Here is a 25343-nt window from a genome sequence, read left to right as displayed (position 1 = left end):
AGCGGGTATGAGCTTCAAAAACGCACACAGACACATCCCACACTTTCGAAAGCCAAAAACAGCAACTGCTGCACACAACCTGATGGCTTCCAGTAAGGGTTTTGGGGGAATAAGTCACTCCAGAGAGGTGTTCCCTACTGCTGCCACACCCCGCAATACAGCAAGACTGTGCCTACAGAGGAGGCACTGCTGCTTCAAAACACGCCTCACACCACCCAGGCTGGTACTGTCCAAACATGAGAAACTATACTGCCATCCTGCTTAATGATGTAGGTGGCAGGGGGAGCTGCTGGGAAATACCTTTCTGTGTTACGCATTGTTTAGCATTTTCTCGCCCACACAGCTGCAGAATATTGGCTCAGCGAAAGAATTATCGAAATGGCTGTCTCAAAAAACAAAACAAGGTAACATCAGAAATGTGCCTCTTTGCATTTGCTCACAACTAACTCCACCCCCAGGACAATGGTGCCAGTTAATCTAAATCACACATTGTCAGTCTTTCCAGTCCATTCTTGTTGTTATCAGACCGAAAGCCTTGTTCTTGGCAGCTCCGTACCCGACACATGTTGTTTACCCTGAACTCTTAAGGGGCTCTTTTGACAATAGCAGAGGAGCATGCTAGCCTAGATCTTCACAAGGCCGTGTGTGTGCTTGGTGAAGGTCCTTCACAGATACTACCACAGGGATGGAAACAAGACTCCCATTGCATAGCAGTTTGATCCATTCTTGATTTTACTATGAGTTTAATAGGAAATACCTGAGCTTGGTACCTGTACACTTAGACTAATCAAGCTTGTAGTGAGTCCTAGAATGGGTGAAACTGCTCAAAGTCTTATTTCCAACCCGTACCAGCGCTCCGTTGACCTCTCTTGACAGGCTGACATAAAAAAAAGGAATCTATTCAAAGTGTAATTTACTTGATAGCAATTTATTTTTCCCGAACATAAGTGAAACAGGAGCGTGATCAATGACATACAGGCAGTGCACAGCGTCTCCTCCAGGGTGTGTGAGAGAGGAGCGTTCTCACATCGTGCTGTGCTCTGTGTCTCTTGTCAGGTGAGCTTCCACAATGTCAAGGCACTGACGGAGAAGCTGTTCCCCATCGTGGAGGCCATGCAGAAGCACTTCAGTGCCGGCTCAGGAACCTACTACAGCGATGCCATCTTCTTCCTGTCTGTCGCCATGCATCGCATCATGCCAGCAGGTGAGCACACGTCACCTTCTCATCACTGAGTATATCCTCCATAGCTAACAAAACACATAGTAGAGCTAGGGTTGTAGACCACTGGTCTAACCCTTTCAGGTCTCGTCTTATCTTAGTGCCGCATGTTAACAGATGCCTTCGGAAATCATGCAAGCAAGATAGATATGCATGCAAGCTCTCTGATCTGTGGTAGATACACATGCAAGCTCTCTGATCTGTAGTAGATACACATGCAAGCTCTCTGATCTGTGGTAGATACACATGCAAGCTCTCTGATCTGTGGTAGATACACATGCAAGCTCTCTGATCTGTAGTAGATACACATGCACACACTTTGTACTGACTGTGGCTCCAACACGCTGAAACGCAGCTATTCTCTTCATGGTTTTTATTTTTTAATTTGTCGTTGATTAACATTGGAGAGACACTGCATCTCTCTTGATCTGGGAGGGCATATTTGTACAGAATGTACAATATTAGTGTAGAATGTATTTTGTAAGTCATATAAAAAAATCAAAAATCAAAAAAATTAATCACACACACAAAAAAAAAAAAAAAGTATTGAGCTATTAACTTTGATGTGGACCGCTTCTTTAACAGTCAGGTATACTGGACAGAGCGCAAGAAAGGGTTCAGACATACATCTGTGTGCAAGGTTCTCCGAACCCCCTTGTGTGCACTATCACTGAAGGGCGCTTTGTGTCTGCTTCAAACTCCGTCCTCATCCCTTCTCTCCCCCTCTCAGAAATCAAGCGGATTGTGCAGTTAGACCTGGACCTGAAGTACAAAACCAACATCAGGGAGCTCTTTGAGCAGTTTAACCACTTCCCTGCCGGAGCCGTCATTGGGATTGCCAGGGAGATGCAGCCGGTTTACAGGTATGTCACCGTCGCTATGGCAGCAGTAGCTCCTGGCCCATACAGGACACACAGAAGGATCTGGCAAAGAATCATGGGTAAAATATACTGTGTATTCATTGTATTTGCATTCACACATTTTCTATGTCTTTAGTGGGTTAGCGGAACCCAGGAGTTGTGTTTTATGACTCCAGAAGACAAACCTTTCAAGGTCTGTTGTTACAAACATTTCTTTTGATATGTTGAGGTTGTCTAGTTAAAAAAGGCAACACATTCAGGACACATAATATGGAATGCTTTGTGTCGTATTACTTTCTAAAGAGCATGACTGAGCATTACATACTGTAATGTCTTTTGTAATTGCAAGGGTAAGAACATCCTGCTTGTTTTATATAGCCACTGTGTCTTAGTGGGGGAGGGTCTTATACAGGTCAAGTGCATTGTGTGTTCATACTGTTTCCAAGACCTATATTCTCATATTGCAACACCCTGATGTTTTTAAATAGCAATTGGGATGTGCATATCTGGTATAGTCAGTGCTGTACTGGGATTGCAGTTATGACAACAGAGGACTGTCTACTTGAACCATAAGGGAAATGCTGGAATGATTGTTACAAACACCACACAGTGTAAAAGTGACCTGCTCTGGTTTCTGCTGCTCGCTCCAGTTAAACCGTGACTTGGAATAAAAAAAACACAGGAAACTGTGCTGTGCGTGATTTCGTATCCTGGAGGTCACGGAACAACAGGATATCTCTGGCAGTATTGTTCTGCTTGACTCATTCCTGGAGTACAATGCATGTTTGAAATGTGTATTGTTTCGAGTCTTTGACGTCACTTTTAGCAGAGGCCGCTGCAGCCACCTCCTGAGAATTTCCAATAGCGTGTTTTAAACAAACAAACAAGCATTTGAGCAAGTTCAGAGCCACGAACGACTGGCACGGGGGCTCAATTGTCACTGAGAGAGCGAGGAAAGGGCTTCTCCGAATTCCTCGGGCAATGAGAAAGAAAAACAAGCACAAAGCTAAATGGAGCATATATATTAAAATGACTTCTTTAATGTGATTTCTTATGAGTCTTTAGGGATGCCACATTTCTTGTCATTTTTAAAAGAAGTGCAGAGCTTTGTGCTGGGTATCAGAGTGAGTGTAATCTTAGTCTTCTCTTCAGTACCGCGTGGGTATGTGAGTGGGATACTGAAGCGTTAGATTAGGTAATTTCATAAACCTACCTTTTATCTTTATAAACTGTGACCTTTTTAAAACCCCAGCTTTCCAGAGCATTTTATACACCTAAACTGTACTTTTTAACTGAATCCACTAGGTGGGGCTGAAGGCCCAGCAACTGGGTTCACCCCCACCCTCCCCCCTTCATCTACACCCCCAGACAGCTTTTCCTTGCCTGTATAATCGCATATTAATCATAAGTTATTATACAGTAGTATTTCATTAAAAAAAAAAAAAAAAACTCTAAAAATAGCACTCATGTTACTAGAACTTGCTGTTCCTGTATTTGTTTTAATTTTGATATAAATCTGCTGTTATGGAGCTGTCTGGCACAGCCTGCTGATTCAGTAGCCTATCATGCCTGTCACTTCTGATTGAAGGTCTGGGTTCTTGTTGTATTAGTTTGGTGTGCTCGGCCTATCCTCCAGATTATTTATCAGAGTGATCAGGACAGGATTAACATGCTTCTTGCAGATCTAGATAATGTAGAACAAAATAAAATACAGACTGTTAAAGTGCTGGCTATGGTTGGGGGTCCTTTACAGTGGTTGACCATAGTAAACACTTGGAAAAGTATGATAAAGCACAGTGAAAAACATGCTAAAGTATGGGTAAACATTGTGAAGCATAGGATGTATATTACAGCATATTAGGCAAACCAAGATAAAATGGAAAATAGCTAGCATCAGCATGGGAAAGCAGCAACCTTTACCAGGATTATTTTTATAAGGGTGGGCTGGATTAAAGAACATTGTTTTGGACTTTAATCCTCAACTAATGGTGGGTTTGCATGATTCAGACCCTGGCAGGCTTCTTGTGAACAGGTAATGGGTTACCCTCCCTGTACAGTCCCACTCACAACCACTCCTTCTGGCCCCTGTCCATCTTTTCAGACAGTGAGATACAGCTTCTGAGAAATCAGTACTGTAGACACATTCATTCTGCTCCTGTGCCTTCCTGACATGTGGAATGGAAGTTGAATTTGGAACAGATTGAGTATTTCATAAAAATTCTCTGAAGTGGGCACCTAAACTGCTGTCTGATTTTGGAAGCACAGCGGTTCCCAGGTCTTATTCGTCATGTTTTGATCTGCATGCCAGGACTCTACATGCAGTGTATCTTCTCTGTAGTGTCTAATGTACAGCTGTGGCCAAAAGTTTTGCACCACCTAAAATGTTAGGATTGAGACTTCATTTCTGTCTGGTTAGGAGCTGCATGTACTGTTTTAGACAGATAATAAAATGTACATTGATCAGTTTCCATTTATACCAGTTAGTTGGTAGCAACATGTGTAAGTGACACGTGCCAGCGGCCCATCGGTTAATAGAGGGCATCACATGTTACAGGATTGGGTCGTGTATCGTAATCTGGGGGAGTATGGAGGTGCCCTGTGATAGTGACCATTGTGACGTTACGATATGATGTACCATGTAAATAAAGTATCACGATTCAGCTATGCACAATTCATCTTTACAGCCCTATTCATCAGCACTTGCTTTCTTGAACTGTGGCTCTGACTGAGCTATAGACAGCTTGGACCCAGTGTGTGTAGTGTAGGTTATACCTCATCTGTCTTCACTCGCTATGTACTTTGTGTCATACTCCTTGTTTTTACTGACATCTCGGTCTCCTGCACACTTCATCTAGTGACTGCACTGCTTCTGCTGATCCCAGGATTGGGGATGCCTGACATTACATTAAGAACAATTAAAAACAAATAAAATAAAACAGTTTTATTTTTAGAAAACCCTGTGGAGGGATATAGCCTCTAATTGAGGAAATAGCTGCAGGAGATGAAACAAGATCACTAGATAACAGAGGTGATGGACGTTTTCACTCAGTGTTTAGTTTTCACTCAGTGTTTAGCCTCAGGAGTAACATTAGCTGATAGAGTTGACCTACATAACAGGAAGTGATACAGAACCAGGGAAGCATTTTTAACATTTTGCTGCCCAATATATTTGACATTGAGAACATAGGCATTAAATAGGTATGGGACTCCAATTGACAAATGCAGGCCTTATTCTTGCTGACTGACTTGCTATTTCAATAGTTTTTTTTAAACCTTTCCCTACTATAAGGTTTGCATTGATTTTTGTCTTTCTCCAGTCTTGTCGTTTATTCTCCTGTGGGTCTGTTTGGTGAGATCAGTTGCCACAATAGAATTCAGAACGATCTCAAACCCCTTTAGGTCTCAGACGCCATTGTTTATTGCTGGCTACAGACTGTACAAATGAAGCGGTTTCTTTGGCTCTTTAGAAGGATGAACTCATCTAGCAAGTAAGACAGAATTTCCAAGAAAATTCTGGATCCTTCTGTTTTGTAAAACAGCATACATATTTAATGCACAAAAAAATTTATTATTTTACTGTTGCGGTAAGAGACAGGTCTTGTGGTACTTCCAGCACAGACGGCATGCCTAAGGTATCTGCTTACACTGATTTTCCTGTCCTTCAGCTTTTAGTTGGGGGTTTCCAATTCAAAACTGGTTTAGTTGGTTCACAGCTCTCCATACAGCTGAGGCTGCTGGGAGAGGAAGGAGTAAGCTCTCCGTGAAGCTGGGTTACCCGTGACTGCAGACCAATTAACAAAACTGTTTTGAAACCAGGCTTGTTGCCATACATCCTGCCCACTCCTTCCGGCTTTATCTCTAGGTTACCTTGCTGTTCAAGTATCTGTGTGTGTGTGTGTGTGTGTGTGTGTGTGTGTGTGTGTGTGTGTGTGTGTGTGTGTCTGTATTGTTTAGACCATGCACCTCTATGAGAAGTAGCACATACAAAGAATATATTAGAAATCCTGGAAGGTGGTTCGACTATTCCATTCTACTCAGTTCTAAGTAGATATTATATGTTGATACATTGAAACAAGCGTTTTGATCTGGGTATTGACTGGAACACTTCCAGCAAGGAAAATGAAAGATGGAAAATAATTTGTACCTTTTATTGTGGAGGCATTGTTATGCTACAATACATTTTTTTCAGATTTTGAAACATCTGTATAGTTAACTAGAGCTGCTGGGTTCAGGGAAAACAACTAGGAAAAGATTATCCATCTCAAAATTGGCTAATCCTACAATCCAGCACATTCTACAAGCTAATGTTAGGAATAACAGGACAGTACTTGCTCTGACCTTATCAACTGTTCTTGAATCTAAAATATGAAGTATTTGAAAAGCTGTCTTTAATGTAGGGTTATATGAAGGACATTTTCATTATAATTTGGGATCTGAAAAATACTGGAGTACCCAGAACAGATTAGTGTTTTTAAAAGCCTCCTGCTGTATGTATAGCACTGTACATCCATTTATGTAATTTGCTTTGGCAGACTTTAGTTTTTAGGTAACACTAGAAATGATTGAGCTGCTGTACCAGTGCTGGATAATTTGCATTTGCAATGTTCCAATAAATCCATCCCTAGCTGCTTCTTGCATAATGCATTGCTCTGTTCCTGTATGCTTTTGTTACCATTTAAGGTTTTTCAGTTCAAAATGTACTTCTGCACTTTTCCTCTAAAGAACACAGATTTATTATATAGCAGATAGTTCTGTGTGTTTGTTTTGTTCTTCCTTTAGCTGTATAACCCTGTCAGTCACTGTGTGCACTGTTGTACCATGTTAAGTGTCTTATCTGTGAAGCTAGTTTATTATGTACATATGTTTGTTTTTTTTTTTTTGTTTTTTTATAGCAATATAGTGTGCTGTTATGAGAACAGTTTCAATATTTTATAACCACAGGCTGAGTCTGATCTGCCCTTCACTCTTTAAAAAAGCAATTACAGCAGTTTCAGGGAGAGAGATAAGACTCCTTGTTTCATGTTTTAATATGAGCTTGATTAGCCACACTGTATAGCTGCGGTGTGTATTATTAAAATCTTAGTGAAACCAGGAGTGGATCAAGCTGCTATGCAAGTCTTATTTCCATGTCTAAGTTTGCACACTTTACACGTGGAAGCTGCCAAACACTTTAGCTTAATGTTGCTCAACTCAGGTAAAGTAAGGTCAGAGAGGTGAAATAAATGGTAACTGTTAAGCTTCTAAAAATGGTTATTAATTAAAGAAGCCACAGAGCTCAGACGTCAATGGCTGTCCGCTTGTTTTCTGCATTTGATTCAATTTTGTGTGTCTCTGCCTCATTAGTGTACACATCTAGCTGTTTTTTTTTTTTTTACTGTCTAGTCTAGTAATACTGTTTTTATCAGGCTATTAAAGCCCAATTCTGTCTGCCTGCCCCATCCTCCTGTGTTGTCTGTCACCTTAGATCACTGACCCACTTGCAGCTTTTAAAAGTTCTCTGGCCTGTAATGGGCTTATGTGATATAGATATAGCATCAGCCTTTTAGCTGTCTGCCTGGTATCTTGAATCACAACAGCTCACTGTCTGCCAGACCAATGTGCTGGATCCATTTGTCTATTCCCCTGGGACCCTCATTATACCTCAAGACTGGGGTCGTATTATTATTTTTTAAGAATTGATCCCCCCGGGGTTGACTATTGTTTCCTGGGTCACCCTGTCTGGTATATATTTGAAAGGTTGCGTATGTGGGAAAATAAACTGATACTGTTGTCTCCCATTCATATACTGCCTCATACAGAGAACTAAATTTCTACAGGTCAGGACTTTACATGAGACCTTCTCAAGACCACAAAGACCTTGGAATACAAGATGAAACTTATTTTTCTGATTCTTATTTTGAGCAATTTTGCAAACCTTGAGCAACACAATCTGAATGTTCCTGATTTCTACAACATGGTAGACAATACAACTAGTTACTTCAGCAGCTGCCAGAGAGAAAGTTGTCTAGTACTGTGTCAAAGCTGCATTGCCCCAAACTAAAGGAATTCCAAAATCGAACAAACAAAATATGACGTGGTAACTTAGTAAAACAGAATAATCACAGGTGGTTGAAACTGACAATCCAGACAGGGCCCTAATGCAATGCTGCCCCCAGTGGCTGTGTTTGAACAGCGCAATGCAAGCGCAACAGAGGGACAAATTAAAAACTCACCCGGATGCGAGTGTCCTGGAACTCCGCTGCAATCCTGCATACCTAATCCAGCAACAGCAGCGTCATCCTGAACTCCCGCTGCTTCTCCCAGACTGAACCGCACTGGATCAGAGATCCTTTAAACCCCCTGTGATTAAACAGTGAGGGCGGTTGAACTTAGTGGCTGCTGCTGCTGCTGTGAAGTGCTAAATAGTCTCATCTGGTTGGCATGGGACCAAGGCAGCGAGCCAGTGCTCTTGGCAAATCCCTGCCAATATTAATACTTGATAAGACTGTAAATAGTGTACAAAACACTGCTTGGAAATAACCCATGTACAATAAAAACATTGTACCATACTGAATACTGTAGGTTGACTATCATTACTGGACTTTACTATGCTTTATACCACTGTGAATCTTAGTATGTGTGCATTATTACTATTGACTCCAAGCAGGACCCTGGCTAATCAGCTAACTGCACAATGTTGACCATTTAAAAAAATAATTCTAAAGTGTCCTGTTTTCTAACTGTATGGATTGTTGTGTGATGGCATGTCTGTATCAGCAAGATGTCTTCATTTGTATGCATGCAAACATTCAGGTATTATTCAGCATTCTCCATGTACACTGCAGAGAAGACGCATGCAGGGTTCAGAATAGCTATGATACCACTGGCTGTTTGAGTTGTTACTGGAAACTCTACTTGTTTTTCTAAACTCCCCTCCATGTGTGAAAGCTTTGCTCGGCTCTGTGGTCTTGTAAACACCCATGCAGTACAGTTTACTTTACTGTACAGCACACCCTTTTTAAAACAATGCTGTTGTATATTGTGTTCCCGACTTACAATGTTTGAGCCTTTGAATACTGCACAGAATCTTACTTGCATGTAAATCAGCCAGTCCTATGCTGTTATTTCCCAAAACGATGTTTGGCAAGGAGGTAGTCGGCTGTATGGTTGATACATGAGTGACTATAACATTCGTGATATTATCAGCTTGTTCATATACTTCATAAGCAGATGATTTTCACCTTATTTGAGTGCCTGTAGATACCCTATTTAAATGCACTTCCCAGGGTTGCTAATGTTTCTAGTTTCCCTGCATCAGTGTTTCCTTTCAGTAAAGAGTTGCACACATTTTGTTGTATTTTATTTATTTTTTTGTTATCATACGTTGTTTGTTTTTGATGGATTCCAGAAAGCCCTCCTGTTTTTTTTTTAGGTTTTTTTTTAGTGCTGTTGAACGTTACGGAAATTTCCTTGATCAGGCTAGTCTCTTTATGACTGTTTTCCTGTTATTGCAATACAGCCTGGAATAAAATGTAACCGAAAACTTCGTTTTGAGTCATGGTTCTATTGAATTCACCCTTCAAGAGTAAAGCTGTTATCCTTTCAAGCTCTGGAACATGTCATCTTCTAGCACTTTTATGGCCATCTACGATAACAGCAAAGTGTTTGGTTGCCTCCCTGTCTAAGACTGCAGAGTCGATCATGTGACACATCATATGGGTTGGTTAATTTTCATGACATTGCCTCATCGTATCCCTGCTCTATTTTCCAATTGTATGGTTCCTAAAAAGTGAGATGTTTTGAAACAAGAAAACCTAATTTTGCTTTGACAGTCAACCCCTTCATAACCGCCTCAAAGAGAGCGAAAATAGTGATACTAATGCTGCTTGCCTGTTGCATACTGATTATGTCGGTGTTCTTAAAATATGGTGTGAACGTGTGGGTTACAGTGCGTAGGTGTAGGGGTGATGCAGGTGCTCCAGACAACGACAAACACAAAGTTCATGGTTCAAATTCTTTTTATTTTCCTTTCGTGGTCAACTTGACCGTTTCAATAATAATGCTGACTCTACCCAGCTATGGGTATTGCCAGCATATAGACCAAGGGGTTGCATTCCCGAAATAATAATACAAAACACAGATACACAACACAGACAAGGACAGGTCTCCGGACAGTGCGTGCTGTGGGTACAGATGTAGTGCTTGAAACAGTGGTGCTTGCTTGTAATCAGGTGCAGTGAAGTCCGGGTTTGCTACTGGCTTGAAGTGGCAGCTCCTGGATTCGTATTAGCTGTCTGTCAAAGACAAATGTACACAGTTACTAAAAACAAACAGTGCACTTCACTCACAGTGCACATCACTCACCCCCTAAAGTACCCTAAGCCCCACCCCCTCCGATAGCTAGTTCAATCACGTCTCCTCCAATTCATGACTGAAACTTCGCTCATCGTACTAGGGCAATGACTCCTGGTACTGTGACTCCGCCCACTTCCTGAATGGCCAGCTTCCGACTGCCCCTGGAATGAACTGCCCAACCATTCAGTACGAGGCATGCAGTTCCTGTTGTACAGTGTCCTCACAAGTCAAGAGGGAGATTGTTGATTCGGATTCATTTGCACTCTGTCACGTGGGTTTTCTGTCAGGACAGTTTACTTGCAATAAAATAATGAGCTGTGAGTAGTGCTCAAGAGTTCCCCTGCTGTTTAATAATGCTACCCAGCACTGGCATGTCCAGAAAGAACAGCACATGAGAAACAGATGGATCTGTCTGAAAAAATCAGGATTATTATGCAATACTGGTCCTGGAAGCTCTGTGAGATGCCAAGAGATCACTGAACAAATATCCCACGCTGTCTATGTTCATCAGCAGCAAATGCAGTACCACTGCACTGGTTGTTTTTAATCAACTTGTTCAAGCAAACAAAGATTTTTTTAAATGTTTTTATTTTAACAATGTGTTTGAGTGGGGTAAAATGGGCAATAAATGCCCACGATGTAACCCCCATTCACTTATGCTGTTGCAGGGCAGTGTGACCATCTTCAAATTCAGATAGGACATGGTTATTTTTACTCTGTTCCCTTATAAAAGTTCATTACAGTAAATTTGCACAGTAATTGGTGGTTTTCCCATGTTTTTTCCCACAGTTATACTATGCATTTACCATGTTTTTACCTGTGCTTTGCCAAGCTTTCATTGTGCTTTATTACACTTTGCTGCTGTAGGCTTTTACTACGGTAAACTTCCATAAGAGTTCCACTTGAGAGAATGTTCAACCGACTCTTTAAAATGTGCTTGTAAAACATGTCTGATCAGCTCCCAAGCCGGTCTGTTTGTCTTGGCTGGCCCAAGGCACAGTGGGTATGGGAGGGCATCTGGAAGTGCCGCAGATACTCTCAACGGGATTGCTGCTGTCCTGAGTGACGCGCTAGCAATGACCCAGGTCCGAGTCTCTGTGTGAGACGCGCTAGCAATGACCCAGGACCGAGTCTCTGTGTGAGACGGGCTAGCAATGACCCAGGACCGAGTCTCTGTGTGAGACGCGCTAGCAATGACCCAGGACCGAGTCTCTGTGTGAGACGAGCTAGCAATGACCCAGTACCGAGTCTCTGTGTGAGACGCGCTAGCAATGACCCAGGACCGAGTCTCTGTGTGAGACGCGCTAGCAATGACCCAGGACCGAGTCCCTGTGTGAGACGCGCTAGCAATGACCCAGGACCGAGTCTCTGTGTGAGACGAGCTAGCAATGACCCACGACCGAGACTTTGTGATGGGGGATTCCTGTTATTATTATTATTATTATTATTATTATTATTATTATTATTATTATTATTATTATTATTATTTCAGTCCTTCTCCTTTATAACGCTGTAGTCTGGGGCTATGTAAGAGACAATTTGTTTGATTACATTGTGTGTTCACAGCAAGATCATGAATAAAATGTACTGTAACTGGAGCTGATGCCTTTCTGGCCAGGACACAAGCGGTGTACAGTGGAAAGTACTTCAGTGTCCCAGGAGTATTCATCCTGGGGTAATCATCATAGTAAATTAATTGAGTGCAGAACTCTGCTCTGTGTTGAAGTCCAGCAGGTTTTCATTAAAGCAGAAACTGTGTGTTTCAGTTTCATAGGGAATAGTTCATCTGCTTGAAAACCACAGAAGTCTTTGTGCAAGATGTAGCTAGATTGTTTTATATAGACGTGTGACGGAAACATGAGTTCTGGTGATAAATCTTCCTCCTGACCTGTGAGGGCGCTAAAGAACGAGAGGAGAAGTATCTGGAAGGGCTGGCCTGACAGTTCGTTTCCGGGTCAGGGAAGTGGGTCAGCCTGGAAAGAAGCGAGACTCTGTTGTAAGACTGTATTGATTTGAAAGGTAAACGAGAGGCAGCTGCAAGTAATAAGGCAGCTGCAACCGTTTACCTAGATATCATGTGGAATTACATATAGGGGCCAGGGTAACGCTGATCTTTTCCTTCGTTTGGGTAACGTGAGGAGAGAAGGACTGAGAGAGGAGCTCTCAGAGCATATTACGTGTTGTGTGTTGTCTTTGTTTGTTTATAATTGTCTGTCTTTTTCGCACCACTAGACAGTTAACGCACACCTCTGGAGCTGCCGCCACGTAAAGCACTATCTGGAGCACCACTGCACAGAGCACCTGCACGTTTGAATATCACCCAGGACTGGTGACCGTGCCTTTGTTTCTGTTCTCAGACTGTACTGTGTTCTTCACCATCCCTGCGCTTTACACATTGTTGTGTACTGCCAGGGATTTATTATTTGACGGTCGCCAGACCTGGAAACGGTACAAATAAACACTTGTTCACTGAATCACTTTTGTCTGTTCATCACTCCTGCATCGCATCACCGCTACACCTGTTCCCCTTACCAACCACTTTGCCACAAGACAGCATAGGGATTCAGAAACTGCGTCCTGGCAGTCGCTATTGTAACTCCATTGCGGTGTCATTCGAGGATAAAAAGAATGAAAAGGAGACTCCAGGAGCTGCATCTCTCCAGAGAGTCAGCAGATAGACATGAAACTGAATCAGTGAGATAAGCAGCTTCCACTGAACTCTGCTTTCCTTCTCCAGCACAATGCAGCATCGCCCAGCCCAGGGAATTCCCCCACTGGAGAGATGCTTCCTGGCATTGCTGTCAAAGGGACGAGCCTCGCAATGCCTCGCTCTCTAGTTGCAGCTCAAGTAAAGACAAGGCTGCACTGTGTGAAGAACAAAGCTTGAGAGAGTGCTGACCCGTCCTCACATTGCTCTGATACCTTTAGGCTGGTTCCAATCTCTTGCATCTCTGGCTTTGCTATCACAGCTGTGGTGGTCCATGCAAATGCTGTATAGAGGATGGGGGGGGGGTGGGGGGGGTGCAGTATTGATTACTGAGGCAAAACCAGCTCTGTTAAAGAAGTGACATCAAATTCAAAGCCATGTGTAGAAACAATGCACTTAAATACAATAAATATAAGCAGGACATACTGTAGTGAAAATCTGTTAACTAAACTTTTTAAATGTTTTCCAAACTATGCTTGTGGGGTTTTACTATGCTTTGTCCTACTGTATCTTTCCTACATGTTTTCCTACTTTTTATTGCACCTTATATTTTTTTCAGTTGGAGAAGTTGTTCTTGCTTCGTTCCAGACAGTTTTTCCTTGTACTGTAAGCCTTGCAAAGACGGAAATGTGTCTCTGCACTGAGACTGATTAATGTACTGTAGTCACGACACTTACTTATCCTAAGGTGCAGGATCTGAGAAAGTCTTGATTCCCAAAGCAGCTGTGTTCTGAATTTAATGGGCTAACATCAGGGTAGATTCCTGTTCTCGATTCTTAGGTTTTAAATCATATCTATAGTTTATATTGATTTTGTGTCTGTGATCTCCAGAATTGTTGTTTGTTTTTTGTTTTTGTTTTTTTAGTGAAAAATTCCTGTGGCGATCTTTTAAAGAACAACAAAGAAGGGGCACCGAAAAATATTTCAGGGAATTGATTTATACCGTGGTGCTACAGCTAGAGTTATGTTCAGGGCTGTGTCATAGGAATTCTATTACCTTCTGCCTATCTGGGGTGCAGGACGTTGCTTCATCGTTAAAAGTACACTTCGCTAGCATGTATAAATAAGTCTTTTACTCACATTTGACACCACACTTTTTGTTTTTCTTTTTCTTTTTTTTCTGTATCTCGGCAGCCAATCATTGAATTCTGGCAAAACTTTCAGTTTCTCAATGCTTATTCCTCTCCACCTAGTGGACTGCATTCTGCAGAATCTCTTTACAGTTGCTGCCTGCACACTAGGGTGACCACCTTTTCAAAATGCAAAAACGAGACACTATTTACATATTTTTTAGTGTTGCCTGCGAAGGGGGGGGGGGGGATGATTAGTTGCAGTGATTGTGAGAGTAAAATGATTAGAAATGGAACCAGTATAACATATTTGTGAGCTAGTTTTCCTTTACGTCTGTATTTCAGATAGATTTATTTGTAGCTTTTATTGCTGTGGACTATTTGGCTGTCACTGTAATTGCTGTCCTGTCTCGATGGCAGGGCGCTGTGTTTATTCATTTTTAAAAACGAAACTCAAGAAAGGACAGAAAAGTAGCACTGTGACTGAAACACTTTACAGCATGTTGATGCAGAGTCGTTATTGTCATGAGATGAGATGTCAGTGTGTTTTAGTTGTGCGTACCATGTGAAAGATTTCTGGGAGCGCGCCTGGATATATAATGGATCGCGCGGATATATATATATATATATATATATATATATATATATATATATATATATATATATATATATATATATATTATTAAATTAGGCAAATTTAAAATTGACCGCTCACAATCCGTAACGATTTATTACGTGTTTCACGACTACTACGCGATATTGTCATAAATACCAAACTGACACCGTTGACATTCTGACGTGACACGGATGCTTAAGCCTGTTTACTTGTTATGAAATCCGGGACCGGGACTTGATCTTTACATTTCTGGACTGTCCCGCCCAATTAGGGATGGGTGGTCACCCTACCGCACACCAGATATAATACATGTCTGCTCAAAAAATATTCATAATGAGAAAATATGTTACTTTTACAATAGAATGGATCTAATTAAAACCAGGCACATTACTTGAACTGTAAGTTCTTGCTTTGAACGGATATCAGTCACAAGGGATGAGGCACTAAACATTCCCACAAAAGGCAAATGAATGGGACAGTGGAGGCACTTAGTGGTCAGTAGACCTTAGAACTGCAGCACAAAAGATTGGTTTTGTTGTTGTTGGTTTTTTTTTGTTATTAAGGCTGTAAGTCTACGTTGAATAGATGTGATGTTTAAACCTTCTGTGTAAACAGTCATTTAATGTTTTAACCCATTGCATAGCGGTTTGATCCATTCCTGGTTTTACTATGAGCCTACAAGACACACCTGAACTGGAACCTGGAATGGGAGAAACTGCTGTGCAATAGGAACCATATTTCCATCCATGCAAACTGCAGTATCATGCACACTTTCACTGGAGTTTTATTTATTATTTAGATGCATGTTTGCTGAAAGCAGACTCGGCTAACCCATATGTTTTTATTTCGATATTGGTTTTAAATGTATTGATTTTAGTGGTTTAGAATGGTTAGCTTTTTCAATGTCATGGAAAGCTATTATCCAGCATAACTAGTTAATGAGAAATGTAGCATCAAATTTACATGTTCATTTAAATTGTTCGTTCACTCACCTAATTTAATTTAGTATGTCCACTTATAGTTTTCCCACCCGATTTTTCTCCTAATTTGGAATGCCCAATAGCTTTTCTCCTCACCGCAGCAGTTCCCCACATGGCTCAGGAGAACTGAAGGTTCAGTGGGCATCCTCCGATCCCACGACCGAGCCAGCTTCCTTTTTCACCCAGGAGAACTCAAGAGTGGATGTCAGGCTAAATCCCCAGCCCGTAACCACACACTGAACCATTACACTGGAAGCTGGATTATCTAGCAAGTGTGCACGATTATTTGAATTGGGTTAAACAGTAAACTAAATAGAATCCGCTCTCTGAACTCAGTGCACTATTGAATATTACTGAAACATATTCAATAGTGAAGCTCAACGGATAGTATAGTCAACTGATGGTAATGAAAAGTCATTTGCTGAAACTGTCTTTTTAAAGTTTTGAAATGCAGTGAAACCCGAAGCTATGGTGTGTATTAGAATGCCAGTTTCATTACTTGTTGTATTAATGTGTCCCTTTAAAAGCCTTTTAATTGAAATGAGACAAACTAGGGAATTATTTTTAATCGGTTCAAAACAGTTTCAAGTTGCAGCAGTAGAGCTGGCTATCTGATATTTGAGTCTCTATTGTGACACGAAGGAAAGAATGACAGAAGTGTTTTATGCCCCTGGTAAAATAATTAATTTTAATTGAATTTTCGGTCCAATTCACTGAATATTGTGTGCCGTTGTACATATCAATTCAACCCATACTGTTAGTGCATAAGAGCTGAATCAAACACAATACTTTATGACATCCTGAGCTAGTGACACAATGGTGCCTTTGGGATGCAAGATAACTTTTCAGAAGTGAAGCCCAACTCTTCTGGTCCAAGAGGGTTACTGTTACATCATGTGACCTGACACTGTGCCAGTCTCTCAATAAGCGTGCTTACTATACACACTTGTACTGTACGCTCTGACCTAAATATGTCAGCTTACAACAGTTTATTTATTTGAGCAACACTGAAGAGAAAAGGCACGTGGCTGGGAGAGCTGGTATTTGGTACTGGTGAATATTTAATACAATGATGATCTGTTACTAATAGTCACAGGGAGGAGGGAGCGAAAACTAGTGTTGGGGAATGTAAACAAACTGTACTGTCAACAAGGCAGTGGAGGCTCCACAGAAGGAAACATGTAGTAAATGGGCACCAGTGAATGATATTTGAAACCTGATTGTGGGGTACGGCTGCTTTAAGAAACCCTTGTGTTAATGGGATTCCTGTGTTGCTTGGAACAAGCTTGTGTAATAATGATGCACTGGATTATTTTTTGCATTTAGGCCAGGGAAACGATTTGATTCATCTGCATGTACAGCAGCAGACAGTCTGTTTAGAGATGGGTACCATCGTTTGCTTTTCAATGTCAGCTTTTGCAAAATGAACAGGCAAGCGTGGACTTCCTGTGAGCCAAATAGCAAGGTGTTGTTTGATGTGTGGTGTCTGTACTGTATAATAATTATTTAGAACAAAAAGCTGCACAGTGTTCCCTGCAATTCCGTGTGTGTGTTCACAGCAAGCTGCATCTCTTGCGATATTGTGAGGAGCTGCGGACTGCCCGCAGCTGAAATCTCAATGCTGTAAAGTGCATGTTTGCTTTGGAAAGGAGTTCACTTGGCCGGAGTTAGCACAGGCCTGTGTCTCGCGTTACTATGAAGTATCACATACCAGGAGAGGGAATGTTGTTTTGCTGATGATGATCCCCCTTGACATTGCCAGTCGACTAACTGTAGCTGCTTTTGTGGTTTGAAATGAGGTACAAGGATGTTAAGCCATTTCTCCTGGGTCTCACTCCTGGCCCCTTTCCTCAGCTTTATCCAATAGCAACCTGACTGCAAGGGAAAGGTATTATTTTTTTTTTTTTTTTTTTTTTTTTCTGTGGGGGAAAAAAAAAAAAAAACACCAAAAGTTGAAGCTTCTTTAAATGGAGTTTAGATGTGATTTATATATATATATAGATATAGATATATATAGATATAGATAGATAGATATAAATATATATATAGATATAGATATAGATACACACACACACACTGCCTATAGAAAGTCTTCACCCCTTTGAACTTTTTTCACATTTTGTTGTGTCAGTGCCTCAGAGTTTCATGCAATTAAATGAGGATTTTTTTCACTTACCTGCATACCATACTCCACACTGTTAAGGGGAAAAAAGTTTTTATTGAGAAAAAAATTATATATTAAAAATGCAAAACTGAAAGATCATAATTGGATAAGTCTCCACCCCCCCTGAGTTAATACTTGGTGGAAGCACCTTTGGCAGCTAATGAGTCTTACAGCTGTGAGTCTGTTGGGATAGGTCTCTACCAACTTTGCACACCTAGATTTGGCAATATTTGACCATTCTTCTTTACAAAACTGTTCAAGCTGTGTCAAGTTCCTCGGGGAGCGTTGATGGACAGCAATCTTTAAGTCATGCCACAAATTTTCGATTGGATTTAGATCGGGGCTCTGACTGGGCCACTCAAGGATATTTACCTTTTTGTTCCTTAGCCACTCCAGTGTAGCTTTGACTGTATGCTTTGGGTCATTGTCATGCTGAAAGGTTTACTTCCGTCCCAGTTTCAGCTTTCTTGCAGAGGGCAGCAGGTTTTCCGCAAGGACTTCTCTGTACTTTGCTCCATTCAATTAACCTTTTATCCTGACAAGTGCCCAAGTCCCTGCCGATGAGAAACATCCCCATAACATGATGCTGCCACCACCATGCTTCACAGTAGGGATGGTGTTCTTTGGGTGATGCGCTGTGTTGGGTTTGCGCCAAACATAACACTTTGCATTTAGGCCAAAAAATTCCATTTTAGTTTCATCAGACCACAAAACTTTTTTGCTACATTTTTTGCATACTTCAGATGGGATTCAAGGTGGGCTTTCTTGAGTAATGGCTTCCTTCTTGCCACCTTACCATGCAGGCCAGATTAGTGGAGTGCTTGGAATATAAGTAACTTCATATGAGTGGCATGCAGCCCTCTTCAAGAGATTAGGTGCTTTGCAGTCCTTTGAGAACAAGGTGTGATTTAATAAAAACTGAATTTGCTTGGCAAAAAACTGAGCAACTTTCTTCTCCTGTTTCTCACATACAGTCAGATAATTCATCTAATTTTCAAACCAATTTTATGTGTTCTTTTCCAGAAAGTGGCAGATGGAAGAACAGGCTGATCGGAGCGAAATATGTGTTTTGATGAGAGAGAGGGAAAAAAACATGTTATGTGCATTAACGTTACTACAGTAGCTGAAAATATTCTGTCGACATTTTAAAGTTTCTTTTCTTTATTTGCGCATGTATTTCTCCAGGCTTGAGAGGGACAACAGTTGTTTTGTTTTTTTTAAACACCTCCAGGATTTGGACACTCTTCCACCCAGCTGTTTCCTTTCCAAGGGACATTAACAAAGGCATGGCTGAACTGTGCTGAGCAACCCAGCCAAAATTAGCAGCCCTAACTCTTGTTATATATATATGTACTGCGAATTCTGTTGTAAGATCTAAACTGACTGCCTGTCTGCCTCCATTTAGTTCCGATTTTGTACATTTTGTTAAATCCATAATAACAATCATGAGCCTGCAGTAAGGAACCTTGGAAGCAAACCAAGATTGCCTGCTCAATAACATTTCTAACCAGAAAACACAGCTTGTCCCCACCAGCCATGCTGGGAGATATGTGGAAGCCAAAATAATTACCTTTCACATTTCCGTGATATAAACTTGAATTTCTTTTGATTAGGCTTCTTTTTCTGGTGGTTATTAAAAGGAAAGTGTTAAGTGCTTAATTCTGACCACTGTGGAATTTTATAGTGGAGATAAGGCTCACTCATTGGTGTGATAAAAGAGATTAAAGGAGTCCCTGTAGGCCTCATCACAACTATGCAAAGTGTGTTTGTGTGTGTGTGTGTGTGTGTGCGCGTGTGTGTGTTGGTTTATTTATTCATTTAAATTGCCTTATTTTCCCTGGATATACAAACTTACAATAATAATGCATGTGAGGTTAGACACTTTTTTTTTTTTAACCTTTCCTTGTCCAAACAAAAATTAAAGTTGGCTTCTGTAAAACATGCAGCATTTTTAAAGAAATGTAATATTTCAGGCTCTTCGGCTTCTGCCCGACAGGTGGTTTCAGGTAGTTGTATAGTACATGCAGCAGGATTTAAGTCAAACTGACAAGAGGTGTAAATTCAAAACAGCTGTGGTTATATACCATCACGATACTGGCAGAGAATTACCCACAGGGTATGTAGGCTTCAGAGCACCTGCCTTCTGTCAGACACGGTGGCCTGTCATTGTAGAAAACAGTGAGAAGTTTGGCATTTTACAGTATGGTTGGGTTGTCGCAGGTGTTGGCGTTACTGTTGGGGTTAGGGTTGGAGTTAGGGTTAGGGTTAGCACAATTGTAAGTATATACTGTATAGAATGCACTGAAGTATAATTTCCTGAAATGCTAAACAAACGCACAAGCACTCGAAAGCCATGCTGTAAACGATTACAGAGCTCAAAGCGCATTTCTCATATTGAAGGGCTACCCCTTCTTAAGGGGTACAATCCAATCTAGAAATAGAACGCCATATTCAGTTGTTATGTGTATACAGAAACATGCATCTACTGGATTAGGTTTCCAGTTTTAACTCAAGTTCCAGTATGTCTTGTTCTGAATGATATCTTCTTTATTCAAGTTAAAAGAGAGTTTATCACTGAGCTGGCAGGAGCTTGTAACCCAGTGTGTGTGGCTGCTTGCTGTGCAGCATTCCTGCTCTGAAGTTTCCTGTTGTGTGCAAGCCAGCATCCAGCTTTCCCTTCCTGGATACACCTGCATACTGCACTTGTGTTCCCTTTCCTTGTCTATAAAGCAAAAGTAAAATACTTCAGTCTTTGTAACTTTGCATCTGTGTTTTCTTCAATGTCCTAATCCTTTCCTCTATTGCAGACGCAGTTAGGATAGGACAGTAAAACCAGAAAACGCCATAGTCAGCAGCGCATGGGAATGTATAAGAATGTACATAGAACACAGCATCATTCCCTGATATGCTGAACAAGCGCAGTGGCCTGCTGGATGAAATATGTTTCTTCTTTTGCTTTCCAGGCACACCTTCTGGGCATACCGCAGGGAGAACCCCGATTCCAGAGTGGGTGACCCTCCCCCAAGTGGCAGCCCCGGGTTCAACAGCGGGGTCATGCTCCTCGACCTGGAGGCCATGCGGCGCTCGGAACCATACAACCAGTTGCTGGAGCCCCAGAGCGTGGGCCGGCTGGCGGACAAGTACCGCTTCCAAGGGCACCTCGGCGACCAGGACTTCTTCACCATGATCGGCATGGAGCACCCCTCCCTTTTCCACGTGCTGGACTGCGCATGGAACCGGCAGCTCTGCACCTGGTGGAAGGACCACGGTTACGGGGACGTCTTCCAACTGTACTACCACTGCCAGGGTCCCGTCAAGATCTACCACGGGAACTGCAACACGCCCATCCCCGACGACTGAGGGCTGGAGCACCACAGCCAAGGAGCAGTGATCTGGGGCAGAAGAGCGGGCTGCTACAAAACTCAGTGAGGGTTTAGCTGAAAACAGGATAGCAGTCGTTGTAACTGTGCGTGCTGTGCTTGCTACGTTTAATTCCAGCGTCTTCTTCAAGAACTACTCTGCAGCACCCCACCTCGGCCCCAGAATCTCCACCCCTAACACGTTGGATAAAAGGTTGAACTATCAGATCATCTAAAGCTGCACCAAATTAGAATTAGCAGTGATTATTCTGTAATGGCTGATTATACACATTGATGAAGAGCAAGGACAGACAACAGATTGAGTCTTCTTACCTCTTGAAATTGTCTTTTTTTTTTTTTTGCCCAGTGTGCCCCAGCAATGTTCTGTTTTTTTTTTTTTTTAGCATTCTTCTGTTTTGTATTCTGCATGCTGGTCGTATTTATAACCACTGTTACTAATGCTTTGCATACACACCAGTGCATATAATCTGCATGCGAAGTCCGTAGGCTTTAATGGTTGAAGCCGGTTTATTAATGCTTTGTTCTGTTTTATTGATTAAGTTTAATCTTTTATGAGTAGTATGTCTTTTAAATAGAATATGTGTAACCATTTATTTTTTTTTTTTCGGATAGTAGAATCCGGCTAGCAGAATTCATTCACTTAGATTTAGAAGATCAATATAATTGATCTGTGTTAAATATACTTGATTTTTTAGTGATTAATATCACATGATCAATAAAGGACCAAGTCTAAAAATCCTACACTATAATGTTTATTTGATTACAGAATAGTACTGCATTCTGGTAAGTGTAGTCTTGCTGTGAAAGGTACCTGAGAATGCAGATGTGAGTTGAGGAGCCTGAACGGTCTCAAACTTTATATATATATATATATATATATATATATATATATATATATATATATATATATATATATATATATATATTTTTTTTTTTTTTTGTAGAAACTTGTTTCCTAATGCTGAGCTTTAGCGTGTACGATAACTGAGGAGAAAAAACAAAACAGAACCTGCATTGTGTTTTACTTGCTCAATATTAAGGGCCAAATAAAATATTGTTTTTATTATTTTATTAATTTGTATTCTCATTATTTTAATAACATGTGTATATAATAAATAGCATACAAAATATATAAAATGCCTATAGAACGTCTACACCCCCTTTCAAAATGTCATCTTTTGTTGCCTTATAGCCTGGAATTAAAATGCATTAAAATAGTTTTTTTTTTTTTTTCATTTATCTACACATCCTACCCCACAACTTCCAAGTGAAAAAAATATTCTAGAAATTTGTAGAAAAGTAATTAAAAATAAAAACTGAACTAGCTTGGTTGGATAAGTGTCCACCTCCCTTGTAATAGCAATCCTAAATTAGCTCAGGTGTAACCAATCACCTTCAAAATCACAAACCAAGTTATCTGACCTCCACCTGTGTTAAATTGCAGTGATTCACATGATGTTCCTCTAGGTTCCCTCTGCTGGGTAGTGCATTTCAAAGCAGACTCAACCATGAGCACCAAGGCACTTTCAAAAGAACTCCAGGACAAAGCTGTTGAAAGGCACAGATCAGGAGATTGGTATAATAAAAAATCAAAGGCCTTAAATATCCCTTGGAGCACGGTCAAGATGATTATTAAGAAGTGGAAGGAGTATGGCACCACCAAGACCCTGCCTTGATCAGGCCGTCCCTCCAAACTGGATGACTGAGCAAGAAGGAGACTGATCAGAGAGGCTACCAAGAGGCCAATGGCAACTTTGCAAGAGCTACAGGCTTTTATCGCCAACACTGGTCAAAGAAAGCCCACCTTAAATCCCATTTGAAGTATGCAGAAAAACACTCAGGAAATTCTGTAGCCATGTGGCAAAAAGTTTTGTGGTCTGACGAAACTAAAATGGAATTTTTGTCCTAAATGCAAAGCGTAATGTTTGGCACAAACCCAACACACCACTTCACCCAAAGAACACCATCCCTACTGTGAAACAGGGTGGTGGCAGCAGCATGTTATGGTGATGTGTCTCATCGGCAGGGACTGGGGCACTTGTCAGGATAGAAGGGAAAATGAATAGAGCAAAGTACAGAGAAGTCCTTGCGGAGAACCTGCTGCCCTCTGCAAGAAAGTTGAAACTGGGACGGAAGTTCACCTTTCAGCATGACCACGACCCAAGGCACATAGCCATAGCTATAATGGAGAGGCTAAGGAACAAAAAGGTAAATGTCCTTGAGTGGCCCAGTCAGATCCCCAAGCTAAATCCAGTCGAAAATTTGTGGCATGACTTGAAGATTGCTGTCCATCAATGCTCTCCAAGGAACTTGACAGAGCTTGAACAGCTTTGTAAAGAAGAATGGTCAAATATTGCCAAATCTAGGTGTGCAAAGTTGGTAGAAACCTATCCCAACAGACTCACAGTTGTAATTGCTGCTAAAGGTGCTTCCATCAAGTATTAACTCAGGGGGGTGGAGACTTAACCAATTATGATCTTTCAGTTTTGTATTTTTAATATATAATTTTTTTTCTCAGTAAAACCTTTTTCCCCTTAACAGTGTGGAGTATGGTATGTAGATAAGTGGAAAAAAATGCTCATTTAAATGCATGAAACTCTGTGGCACTGACACAACAAAATATGAAAAAAGTTCAAGGGGGTGTAGACTTTCTATAAGCACTGTAATATATGTCAGTGATGTCTTTGTTTCTACAGTATAACTGTATTATTAATAATAATAATAATAATAATAATAATAATAATAATAATATTATTATTATTATTATTATTATTATTATTATTATTATTATAAAATGATGCTATTAAACCTTAGTGATCAGCTCTCTAAAACCCGCAAAACATCTGAGAGCAGGTTTCAATTGTTTAGTGAAACTGAAACTAGAACCGAAACTGGAATCTGAGTCCCTACATTACCAAACCAGTGAAGTTAAAAATGCAGGAGTGACTGCGGTGAAGTTAAGCATGCAGCTGCCTTCCTTGCTTGGGACTGTGGACTGGGGTACAGCCTGCTTTGACAAACACCAGGACTAACAGTGGCTCCATATTCTTGCACAGCACCAGATGCATCATCTGACCATTATATGCCCTGCTTTTTCTCAGATTACCACAGCTGTAGAAATGTACTGTGTATGTCTTTTGGTTTATAATTTTAGCCAGAGCGGGGCAGTGTAACATCCCCACCACTGCATCGCTGTGACAGTTTGCTTGCAGCAGTTTATATGTCGTTCTCTACTCTGCTGTAATGACAATATTTCACATGAATCTTCAGTCAACAAATGATAATAAATACTCAATATACCACTAACATATTACACACATGCATACAAATGTAATATTGTGGTATACTTCAGAAGTTAATCATTTATTTTCATAATTGGATTATGAAAAACAATGGGTGGCTTGTAGAATCTTGTAAAGTAATAGACCTAAACTAATAAAGTCTAATCATATTATCGCAAGGCTGTAAAAATAGGATTCATAGTTGACTGTTATGCCACAGCAGACTTTAATGCTATTGCAACAGTGAACTGGGTTATTCTATTGTGACCCTTCATTCTCCCTCAGGGAAATGGAACAAACTGACAGATACTATTTGCCAAAAAAGGTTGAACAATAGCTGAAAACTAACTTTCTTTTAACTTTTAAACAAATCTGTAATTATACGTTTTTTTTGTTTGTTTTTTTTTCTGTGGCACTTCCCTTTTGATTATCTGTTGGTCAGGTGATTTGAGCACTGCAATTGAGTGCTGTCAGGGCTGACAGATGAAATCCATTTGAGAAGCGCTGCACCAGCCATAGCAGTGTGAGCTTGACAGCACTGCACACCTCTTCATGTGTAATTGTGGATCTGGGCACTGCTAAGATGAAAGGGCAATCTGCAAATCTTTAATGATGTATGAACAGGTGCACATTGCTCCTTTTTAATGTGATCAGGTTGTTGTTTTGGGGGGTGGGGGCTGAAATCACGTGTAATTGGAGGATGCTGGTTATCAGTCTACATGCTGGCAGTTC

The 25343-nt window shown here is 40.9% G+C and overlaps 1 protein-coding gene across 1 annotated transcript; it reads left to right on the top strand.

Annotated features, from left to right (window-relative positions):
* The first annotated feature begins 378 nt into the window (after positions 1-378).
* Positions 379-22406, top strand: LOC121323443 (xyloside xylosyltransferase 1-like). The gene is made up of 4 exons (XM_041264538.1): positions 379-404; positions 957-1204; positions 1950-2082; positions 20914-22406. Exons 1-4 carry the CDS (start codon positions 379-381, stop codon positions 21308-21310), a joined length of 804 nt encoding a protein of 267 aa, XP_041120472.1. The 3' UTR covers positions 21311-22406.
* Positions 22407-25343: the final 2937 nt, after the last annotated feature.

Source organism: Polyodon spathula, chromosome 11 (genome assembly GCF_017654505.1).
Source record: "Polyodon spathula isolate WHYD16114869_AA chromosome 11, ASM1765450v1, whole genome shotgun sequence".
Classification (NCBI taxonomy): Eukaryota; Metazoa; Chordata; class Actinopteri; order Acipenseriformes; family Polyodontidae; genus Polyodon; species Polyodon spathula.
The sequence above is the reverse complement of the archived record's forward strand: the minus strand, read 5'-3'. Positions and strand labels throughout refer to the sequence as shown.

What these genes read in the sequence shown, in the direction of transcription:
- LOC121323443 (XM_041264538.1), top strand. Translation starts at nt 379, where the DNA reads ATGGCTGTCTCAAAAAACAAAACAAG. An exon ending in GTCTCAAAAAACAAAACAAG is followed by an intron (nt 405 to 956) that starts GTAACATCAGAA and finishes TAAGTGAAACAG; the next exon opens with GAGCGTGATCAATGACATAC. An exon ending in GCATCGCATCATGCCAGCAG is followed by an intron (nt 1,205 to 1,949) that starts GTGAGCACACGT and finishes TCCCCCTCTCAG; the next exon opens with AAATCAAGCGGATTGTGCAG.